Genomic DNA, 11485 nt, shown 5'->3' with positions numbered 1-11485 from the left:
GGCCAATCACAGCGTGTAGGCTATAGAGTCGGTGGGTGGGCTTAACATAATGGTGACTGACATGCGACCAGAAGTTGCGACTGTAACGCATCCTGTTATTTGACAACAAGAAGATGATTCGTTTAGCGTTATCCTATTGCGTGGAGAGGGGAGGTTATGCATCCTGCTACTTGAAAACAAGAAGATGATTCATTTAGCGTTATCCTTTTGCGGGGAGGGAATTTGAAAGACAACTGTTTATCCCACCCCTCTGATTGAGCTCCCAGATAGCAATTAGTCATTGAATCTACGTTGAATCAACATTACCTCGTCAACACTTGAATCATTGAATCAACATCGCACTGCAACGTTGATTCTACAACATTTTGCACCCTCTATTATCATTGAACCAACGTTGAAAGTGTAACAACAAATCAATGGAATTTCAATGCTGTTTCAATGAAAATTAATATTGAAACAACGTTGAAATTACAGCCCAACTAAAGATCAACGTGATTTCAATGGTATTTCAATTGATATTAAACCACAGTAAACCAGTATTAAGCAGGCAAAATATTGGTAAATTCATATCCTGCTTTATCTACAGCCAGGATAAATTAGGCTAGCCAGAAGCTTATAGGCTGTAGGCTATGTCTGGTTTAGGCTACACAAGCTTGCACAAATAAGCATGGACAACTTCTTATCAGTTTGAAAAGCAAGTGCATTTATTCATCCACTCTTAATTCAGAAATCCACGTGTGCTGTGCTTCACTGCCATCCATTCCGTATAGCATCCCTCCATACACCTCCCGGTTGCAGTCATCGTCCACCATCCAGCTGCAGTGAGACGGCAGAAATAGAAGGAAAAAGTGACAGTGTTAGAGAAATGTGTTCAACTGAAACTGATGGCTATACCCTTAAATTAAACATTTTGACAGCGATAGCAAATATTTTATGTAAATCATACGAATATAATAACTTACTGAAAACGTAGGTAGGCCATGGACAACTTCTTCAGTTTGAAAGTGCAATTTATTTATCCACTTAGAAATCCACGTGTGCTGTGCTTCACTGCCATCCATTCATCCATAAACCTCCCGGTTGCAGCTAGTCATCCTCCACCATCCAGCTGCAGTGAGAAGGCAGAAATAGAAGGGAAAAAGAGACAGTGTTAGAGAAATGTGTTCAACTAAAACTGATGGCTACTTACAAGTGAACCTTAAGAATAATCATAGAACATATATGTATATATAGAAGATGGTGTTAGCATAACTCCGTTTTAAGTTAGACTCACGGAATTGCATAGTTCGCAAACACGTTAACGTTAGCCAGGACATCATCTTCAGACTAACATTTTGACCGTAACGTAGCAAATATTTTATGTAAATCATACGAATAATAACTTACAGAGAACTTAAGTAGCTGCTTGACCTAATTAAAAACTAGACTGCCGAGTAATGTTAACATTATGATGATGATCTGTCGTAACAAAGTATAGGCTAGCTAGCCTTTAGTTAAACAAGCATGAGTCTGTTTGTAGTACGTCGTAACGTTACTGTACAGTACGATGCAGATAAACTGTGAACATTTGATGTAGCCTAGTACAATTTCACAATGAAACATTAACGTTAGATAAATAAATGCTGCTTGCTTACCATTAGGAGCGGCGAACTTGAGAGAGAGAGAGTTGAACACCGTTGGTCTGACTGAACTGTTGCTCCCAATTAGTGATGGCGAACTGACCGATGAGTCGGTTAATTAACCCGATTCGTGTCAGTGAATCGGGAGAATCGGGTGCCACACGTCAATGAACCGACTCACTGCTGTTTTTCTTTTTGTTTTTTTTTACCACATTCGTGGCGGCGCGCTTCGCACGAGCTGTGTGCGTCAGTGCAATCGGTGGTACCAGAGCCCCTTTAGGGAGAGCCGGTCCACTTCCTATTAACTCCATTGTACCGGATTGTTCCTGCAATCTGTTGAAATTCCGCTAGGGGCGTTGCCGAGCAAGTGATAAATGAATTGTGGTCTATGGGGCTAAGCGGCTAGAACTCGTTTTTTTCACAGTTGACAACTTCATTTCTTAATGTACATTGTCGTAGTAGCTACCTGAGTATAGGTTTTCCACTGGAAATGAAATAAAAAGTCACTCATGTCCTTTCTGCTTTTCATAGGATGGGCCGTTTTCCCTGTAACATGCTAGCATTTAGCTCATGGATGCTCGCGACAATCGCGACCGATTACGACCGTCGTGAAGCTGAACCTTCTTTTAGGTCTATGGCCGTAAAGTGGTTCGCTTGTGTCACGTGACATGAAAACTTTGAAAGGGTTTTTAGGAATAACAACACATATTGAAAATTGTATTGGTCAGCTGATTGTCAAGTCAAGTTATCCTGTATCGCATGCATTAATGCAATTTCAGGAGAAAAAATTATATAACGACAAATGTGGTACTGGGGGGTTCAGCTCCATTGCTACCCATTCATTCATCACTTGCTCGCGATCGCCCTCTAGTTGCAGTACCATGCGGAAGTATTTCGCTAGTGGTCCTTCTCCCCTTATTAGACATTCTCTGGTGGTACCTGTTTGCTAGGTGGTTTTCTGCTACTGTGTGTGTAGTAATCTAGCTCATCAGCGCCTCCACTGGAGTGGTGGTAGAATCAATCAGGAAATGGGGTACTGATAGCAGATAGCAAGAAGCAGACCGAAAGAATTGTTGACTGAACGAGTTGAAAAACGGTTGCGGTCGGTGAGAGCTAACTAACGTTGAAAGTCAATCGCCAATGTAATGTATCATCAATACTCTGCAAATAAAAGGCTGTGATATAATTGTGCTTTTTGTAGCCATTGTTTGTCTTTATAAAATCACTACTTTTTTTTGCAGTATTTCGTGCATGGCAACTGTTAAAATAATCTAGCCGAATGAATATTAACGATGCGGTGGGCTACGACCTACCGATTCACAACAGGTTAGACCTCGCAGGAGTTAGTCTGTTCTTGGTCAAATCCATATAGTGTTAGTGCAAGCAAGAAGATGTCAAGAAGATGTGAGTGTTGGCTGTTAACATTTTAAAAGGCTAAATGGCAGGAGGAGAGTTTTGCCAACCCCCCCCCACGAACCGAAACCGAATCAATTAACCCGGTAGGCCATTCAAAAACCGCTCGGTTGAACCGGTTTGCGTCACTGAGTCGGTTTTCCCATCACTACTCCCAATGATCTCCCGACCCGCAAACAGTTTAAACGTCGTCGCGCGCTCATCTACAAACCCACCACTTTTCAATCACCACGTCAAGACTTCCCAGTCAATCATAAATCCACGACTTTTCAATGTCTTTTCGTGAACGCTATATCGATGCTCTATCGATTATGACAATATGAACTATAAACCAATGTTGTTTCAATGCATCTGTTATGAATGCTCTTGCATTGTCGGGTTTTTGTCAGGATTGTAATGCTGTTTCAATGTCGATTTACCATTGAGATTTCAATCTCAACCAAAATGATGATTTAGATGGAAAATCAACATCATATCAATGTCACCTTGCTATCTGGGCTCTGTCTACGGTGAGTGTCCAGACCCTACATCTTGATGTGGGTCTGGCTCGTCAGGCTACAAAAACTAGGCTCTGCACAGACCCAGTCACTGGCCTTATATCTTTGAATAGGCTAGGCCTACGCCTTGAATTGTCCCTTGGGGATCATAAAGTAGCTATCTAATCACAACAATGCTCTTCACTTCTCATTCTCAGTTGCAGCCTACTACAGGTGGGACACAGTGTGTGTGTGTGTGTGTGTGTGTGTGTGTGTGTGTGTGTGTGTGTGTGTGTGTTGAGGCTGCACTTTGCACAGCTATTTTCAATTTTCATCAAACCTGTAGCTCTCCCCATTCAACAGCGTTCTAGCCCTACTAGAGCTGCAGCCTACTTGCACTGCATGATACTTGCCTAACTGATGTAGGCTACAACATGTAGAACAGGGGTGTCCAAACTTTTTGGCTCAAGGGCCACATTGGGTCTTGGAAATTGACCGGTGGGCCATAACCCCCAACCCCCCCCCCCCCCCCCCCCCCCATTGGACATGTACACAATGCAGTATACATAACGTATATAACTAGTTCAATGATAATAATGACAACGTTATTTTGTTGTAGAAAATAAATTCTTTAAGAAATACGGTTAATATGAGGCTGTTTAATTCATTTATAAATGGTGCACTGCCACTTTAAGACTCTTGCCGGCTCCACTCAGTGGCTGCTGTGCCTAATCACCGTTGCTCAGTAGTGAAACTACTGTTGTCTTCACGTTTTTCTTTTAAACGTTTCTTATAAGAAGGAGATAACAGTTATCAACAATGACAAGCCAGCTGGCGCGCTCTCTCCCTTTCGTGCGCGCTAAAACGCGTTCCCAATTAGCCAACGTTATGAGTAACGTTATGACTTATGAGTATGTAACAACGCAAATTAGATGTGCTGTAATAGAGATTTCAAAGAGTATCATCTCTATGTAACATGCTGTTTTGACATTGACATTGTAAACGTTCTCTAAGAAGAGTGTAAAGGAGTTTGCAGTAATGTTAACCACAACGTCGTTGCTGGAAAGAAATAGCGAACAGCCAATGAAGTGTGGCGGGCCATATCTATAATAAACTAATACATGCTCCGCGGGCCGTAGGCTACTAAAGTGCGTCGCGGGCCGCAGTTGGCCCGCGGGCCGTAGTTTGGACACCCCTGATGTAGAACATCAGTTATGATCATCAATGTAACGTTAATGTAGGCTATATCGTCGTTGTCCCGAATCAATTTGAATTGACGACTGATATGCCTCTCAAAGAATAGTAGACCATCAATGATGTCAACAACCCAAGTAAACAGGCCTAACGTGAAAATATTAAATAACTTATTGACAACGAAGGATATGAGTCCCACTGGCACTGCATTGCCAGAAACTTTCTTCACGCCCCGCAACCACCTAGAGATGCTAATGCCTCGAGTCTACCTACAAGGCAGCCTCAGTAACACGTCCCCTTGGAGACTAGCAGGAGCAACACGTGATGTGGCCACTTACTTATCAGGTTTAGGGGCAGAGAACGGCGCTTTGAGGACGGGCGAGGAAAGTCTTCCTCTCTTACGTCGATTAATTAAATTATTTCGGTTTGCAGTATTTGGAAAGGAGAGGGACATTTCAAAGTTGACTAACTCTGCACATCTTTAGTATCGCCATTTTGATTGCTTTCCGGAACAAGTTTGCCTGTTCCTTTTTCCCCCTCAGCCCATCATCTCCATTCACCATCATCAGTATGTCTCGGCGTAAGCAGCCCAACCCCAACAAAGTCAGACGTAAGTCGCTCGCGGATTACTCTTTTAAATCGCTTATTTGTTTATCTGAACATGTATTTTCATTTAAATAGAATGAGGCAATTGCTCATGACCATAGTTTTGACTTGAGGTACAATTAAAGCGAAGTGGTGGCAGGGAGTTTTCTCAACTCCTGTTCGGTTGCTTCCTAGTTTGTTTTTTTTCCTCCGAGGGCTGATGCTCCTTGGTCAAAAAAACGACAGAGAGAAAAAAACAAGCATTGGAATTTGACACGTTCTCTTCTCACACGTTATCGCCATTTTAAGTGACTTTATTGAGTTGGTTGATCCAGTCGTAAACGCCGATAAACTGTTGCGCTTCCTGTATGTTTGTGATGGGGGCTGCAACTGAAGGTTCAAAGTCTAACAGCTAGCTAACTAGCTGCTAGTGTTGCACGGAGCATCCATATCTTCATGCACTTTGATCGAATCAACAACTTAGCTGGCTAGTTAACATGCGCAGAGTTTCTGTTTGGCCTTGGCCTCACATTTCTCGTTTTCAGCAAAAATCCATCGGGTGTCTATAGTAGCCTACCTGATATTTGAACGCATGTTTGTTTGACCAGCGTGAGTTACTTATTATTTTTTTTATCTAACCTCCATCTCCCAAACAGAAAGCCACACCATAGTACAAGTAACGTCTGGTACATTCATTGTCATTTTAAACTTGCATTTTATTATAGACAAAGCACATGATAAGTTACAATATGGGACGCTAGTAATTGTAAATTAGCCATAACCATAGCGTACTGCTACTTCTGGGTTATAAACTTTTATTATGGGTTGTAGCGCATTGTAAATTTTGCTTAATTCGAACAGTTGCTGTCTATATACGCCACTTTGAGGGTTTTTTTTCGTGTTTTGCACATTTTACTAGTAGACATGTAGTAGTGGACTGGCGGAATGGATGACTCTTGGTCTCTGGGGTAACGTGAACAGGCGCATAGCTCGAGCTGTTAGGTAATGGTTGCTAGGCATTTTTCCTCTGTCCCTTGTGCGGCGCCTCTCGCGGTGTTCAAGTGCGCGCAAGAGCAGTGCATGGCAGTAGCCTACTCGTACTCAGCTTTAGGTAAACGTGGCGAGCCCATCTCGCTCCACGCGTTGCCTTATGTCGTGTATACTTGTGGGGACTTCGGTTGGTTTTCTATAGTCATTTTCAGGAAATTAATGATGTGTCTCAGTTTTTAAATGTAGCTTGGAGGAGGGCAGCAAATGCAAAATTGTGCTGTCACACTTTACTCCAGTCAGTTTAGGATGAAGGAAGAGCACATCCGGATGAGCACTTCGCATTCCATTACGAAATTCTACACTGTATGTCAGAGGCCTACATCGGCAGCGCTACTTTGTAGGCCTGTCATTAAAGACTGACTCGGTTCTAAGTCTGTTCATTATGTCTGCATTTTACAAGTTATTTCAGTTGCCCATGGAGTTACCAAACAGGTTTTAATCAACAATAGGCCACCCCAACTTTCTCTGGAATCCAATTAAACACTTTAAACAAGTTTTGTCTAGTAAGTAGGCAATGTTAGTGTAACGTTTCCAGGTTTTTTGAGCTTTGGGAGAGAGGTTTTTTTTGTTGTTGAAGATATTAACTAGAAATAACAAAATTGGAAGAAATAATTTATTTTTAATGCAAATTATGCTATTCAACTATGCTCAATCTTTACATTACATTATATTTGGCTGACACTTTTTTAACCAAAGCGACTTACAACATGATAGAAACATTTTTTTTTTTTTTTTTTAAGTAGTGCTATGAGAGATGTTCTCTGAAGAGCTGGGTTTTCAGACTTGTTTTGAAGATGGAGAGGGATGTTAGCCTGACGAGCCAGACCCACATCAAGATGTAGGGTCTAGACACTCACCGTAGACAGGCTCAATCGGAGGGGTGGGATAAACAGTGTCTTTCAAATTCCCTCCCCGCAATAGGATAATGCTAAACGAATCATCTTCTTGTTTTCAAGTAGCAGGATGCGTAACCTTCCCTCTCCACGCAATAGGATAACGCTAAACGAATCATCTTCTTGTTTTCAAATAACAGGATGCGTTACCATCGCAACTTCTGGTCGCATGTCAGTCACCATTATGTTAAGCCCACCCACCGACTCTATACACGCTGTGATTGGCCCGCTGGTTTTTCGAGTTCTCAGCTCCCTGGCTCAATGGATCGTGCCTAGACTGCCCCGCCAGCCAAATTACATTTGCTGCCGCTAGGGGCGTCTAGATTTCTAGGCTAGAGGGATGTCCCTACTCTAGTAGGAACTGGTAGTGCATTCCACCAATGAGGAACGACAGAAGAGAAAAGTTGTGATTGGCCTGAGCGTGCTGGTGAAAGAGCTAGACGTCGCTCGGCTGTGGAGTGCAATGGTCGTGTGGTAGCATGCTGTATGAGGGCATTCAAATAGGTGGGAGCAGAGCCAGATAGTACTGTGTAGGCAAGCGTTCGAGTCCTGAATTTGATCCGGGCGGCCAGCGGTAGCCAGTGTAGCTGGATGAGCAATGGGGTGACATGCGCCCTTTTGGGTTGGTTGTAGACCAAGTGTACCGCTCTGGATCATTTGAAGGTGTTTCACTGTGCAGGCTGGGAGACCTGTTAGGAGGGCATTACAGTAGTCAAGTCATGAGATGACTATTGCCTGTACCAGGAGTTGGGTAGCATCGTGAGTCAAGTAGGTCAGATTTTCCGAATGTTGTATAGTGCGTAATGGCACGACCTGGCTACTGAAGCCACATTATCAGAGAAGGTATGTTGGTTGTCGAGAACGACTCCTACATTTCTTGCAGTCCTGGTAGGTGCAACAGACAAGGAGTCAATTTTGATGTTGTCATGATGCATGGTAGGTTTGGCTGGGAGGACCAGCAATTCTGTTTTTGAGACTTTTAGCTGGAGGTGGTGTCCCTTAATCCATGTTGATATACTCTGAGAGGCAATCGAGATTCGTGTCGAGACTAAGGGGGCAAATATCCACAAAATACAGCATGCTATTCATCTAGCATCGGACCAGACTTTTGTCTTTTTACTGTGGGCATCTTGTGGTGGCCTTATGTGAATATATAAAATGTATTTCAATTTATTTTGTGTGCATGTCATACTACTATACTAGGTGCAACTAGCTGCATGGTAAAAGTATCACCTAATTTTTGTAGTACTTTGTGTACTAGCCCATTTTGTGAATTTTATGCATTGATTGCATTTATTCTACCCCTGAAATATAGATAGAGCTGTATGGAATATTGGGAATATTGCTTAATTTTATTTCTGAAAATGGAAGTTACATGTTTTGTCTTCAAGCATGCCTGCTTGTGAGAGTACCAGGAAATGGTCCTTTGTACTATGAGGAAAGCAAGAATTGTCACTGTTTGTGATAGTTTTGGTGGGAATGTTATGGAACTTGCACTTAACACCTCTGAGTGCCAACTTGCTCACCAGAGAAAAGACAAGGTGTTAAATGTCCTTCCTTCTTCTTCCTCTATCATTCCCAGCTGACCCCTTCCAACCCCCCTTCCTGCAACAACCTTCAAATAAAAAAGGTATTTACTACAGGTTCAAAGTCTAAATTGACTGCAATCTCTAGTGTGAAAGAATGCTGGCTCCAGTGGTAGAGGAGAAAGGGATGGAAGCGAGAAGTTAAATAGGAGAGAAAGGGGGTTGGAGTGTGTAAGAGTCAGAAATTAGACTAGTAAGACTAGTAAGTAAATTAGACTAGTAAGTAAGCACAACGGAGGGTGCAAGGAAAGAAAGGAAATGTAACTCCGTTCTGGTGGATCGACCTAGGAGCACATGACCTCGAAATATGAAGGGGACAGAAGTACATGGTGTCAGGAAACTGAGCAGAAGGAGGAAGAGACAGAGGATGTGTAGAAACAATAGCCTTGAGTGAAGCCACCTCATCTTCTTCACGTGTGCCCTAATTTGTTCACCAAATACAATTTCTCTCTTCAGTCTATGTGGAGAAAGTCCATTTTCTGCTTGCCCTTTTGGGCTACAAGCATTGTTTGTAGACCTAGTTTACTCAATTTCAAAGCAAAGTTTAGTTGCTGAGCATTATGTAAGAGGTTATTATTTGTATGCATAATTTTGTCTTTTGGCTATGTGACTGGTTTTTAACCCGTGTAACAGTTTTCTGTGGACTTTGATAAGTAAGCCAAGTTTATCACTCTCTGAGTAAGACAGGGTTAACTTCATCTGAGAGACTGATGGAGAGAAAAGGAAGAGAGAGAGACTCGACTGAGCCTTTGACTGCTCTTTTTTCTGTTTTGTTCTCTCTGCAATGTCTTGTTTTGTCTGTCTCTTCTCTTTCTCCCTCCTTCGAAGTTTGTCTGTCTTGCTGACTAAACAGTTTTGTCAGCTGGCAGTTGTTCATAGGCTGAGGATTTGTAATACCTTCTGGAGTTTAGCAGAGTAAGGGGGAGGGGTGCTATTCACAGAAAGCACTTGTTGCTGAGTGGAGCTGTGCAGTGACACTGTGGAGCTGTGCAGTGAGGATGGATGGGAGGGTTGGAAGAAAATAGAAAGAGAAATGACTCTTGGATAGTGTCTGGGGGTGCAAAACAGTGTAGCATCATCCAAACAGTTTGTTCTTGTACATTCAGAGTTGATGAGAAAACTCTGGAATGAATTTGCAATGATCTTTCTTAGAAAGCCTGTAAGTGTCTTGAGTCTGGGGAGGAGTGGGAGGCAGGAGAGAGCCCTCTCCAATATGGACCACAGTATTCATTTCAAACATTAGGTGTCACTGTACATATAGCTTCTTTAAATATGCTTTGAATGTATCACTTAGATTCCTTATGTTGCTGCCACATCTTTGCCACACATTCACTTTCCTTTGGCTGAAAAGGTAGTATTGTTTGCTCTGCAAACATGGGACACCTCATCTCCATGGTAACTGTAGTACATGCCCGCAGTCAGGTTGTTCCTCCTTTGGTCAGGATGGAAGGTGATCACACACACACACACACACACACACACACACACACACACACACACACACACACAGTGGTTCTCAAGAGCATCACTTTGCAGAGCTGCAGCAGGACTGGAGGGTGGGGGTTGGAGGAGGATCAGGGAGGGATAGTATGGCAGTTCTGTAATGGAGTTGTGCACGTACAGTATTGAAGATGAGTTTCACAATCACTCCTTTTGTTCTTTTGTATTGCTTATTAAAGGAAGAGCTTGGTCTAACAACAACCTAGGGTCTACTTTTAGATGATAGTGAGTGTGAAGTGTGAACTCATTGTGTTAACAATGTCAATTGGAGTAGTTTTGAAAGACCAGAATATACATACGCAAAAGCCTATACCGATTGGCTTTGGGAAAGTATTTTTCAACTTTGTGAGTGTACAGAAAGTTTATAAAAAAGGACTGTGCAGTCTCAAGTCTTCCTTTGGACATCTTGCTAGGAGAAGTCTGTATAGTTGATTACTGAATGCCGCAGAAGCTACTATCAATGAACATGAAATGAGGAAAGATGATTTTTATAGCTGTGGAACACAAATCACATCACATGCATTTTGTGTGTTGGTCTGTATATTGTTGTCATGATGACTTTTAGTGGGATTACTATTTTGTGGTAGCCTAACAGAGATGTGATGATTCCTGACATTTTTTGTGACTGCACATTTTTATTTGAATCTGAAAGGCTTTCATCACGATTCGCCCTCCCATTCATGCATCATTTGGATTCGCTGGCAATCCTGTATTTGTTTTAAGCCGGAGACGTGGCATACAAGTGTGGCGACTGAATCACGGAACTGTCTGAAAGAGATTGTATCACGTGACAATGGCTATGCACTCCTTTTCCACAAGTAATCATATCTCTGACTACAGGCAGTGAATGGAGTATAGGCAACTTACTTCAGACACTGTATACAGTTAAGTCTATTATATACTGTAACTGTGTGATATACATCCCTCTTGATCAATAGAAGCACTGTGTAATGTTCTAAAAGTCACCCTGTATTTTGTTTGACAAAGCTTGCTAGCATGCTAATGATGAATAGCAAGCTAACCTAAGAGCTGCCTGTTGCACCATTTCCCCCCAGTTTTCAGATTTTATCTGATGGTTATTGTTGACTGTACATTTGCAATTAAGAAAAACACATGATCGCTAGTCTGGCTGATACCAAACTAATTATCAGACCCTTTCAGTTGACTTT

At 42.3% G+C, this 11485-nt stretch overlaps 1 protein-coding gene and 1 long non-coding RNA gene across 4 annotated transcripts in view; one reads left to right on the top strand and one right to left on the bottom strand.

Moving 5' to 3' along the window:
- Nucleotides 1-679: 679 nt before the first annotated feature.
- LOC134066003 (uncharacterized) lies at nt 680-1704 on the bottom strand. The gene is made up of 3 exons (XR_009936350.1): nt 1635-1704; nt 963-1108; nt 680-816 (listed from the first exon to the last, which is right to left on the bottom strand). It is a non-coding gene; the product is annotated as an uncharacterized LOC134066003 (long non-coding RNA).
- A 3359-nt stretch (nt 1705-5063) lies between these two features.
- Nucleotides 5064-11485, top strand: part of rreb1a (ras responsive element binding protein 1a) — a 38732-nt gene continuing 32310 nt past the window's right edge. For 2 of the 3 annotated variants that reach the window (XM_062520972.1, XM_062520973.1), the window contains exon 1: nt 5064-5312. In XM_062520972.1, coding sequence (XP_062376956.1) covers nt 5273-5312 — 40 coding nt within the window. In that variant the 5' untranslated portion in view covers nt 5064-5272. Of the gene's footprint in view, nt 5313-5846; nt 5897-11485 lie in introns of those variants that run through there. The other variant, XM_062520974.1, reaches the window with a different exon arrangement.

Source organism: Sardina pilchardus, chromosome 19, assembly GCF_963854185.1.
Source record: "Sardina pilchardus chromosome 19, fSarPil1.1, whole genome shotgun sequence".
Classification (NCBI taxonomy): Eukaryota; Metazoa; Chordata; class Actinopteri; order Clupeiformes; family Clupeidae; genus Sardina; species Sardina pilchardus.
The sequence above is the reverse complement of the archived record's forward strand: the minus strand, read 5'-3'. Positions and strand labels throughout refer to the sequence as shown.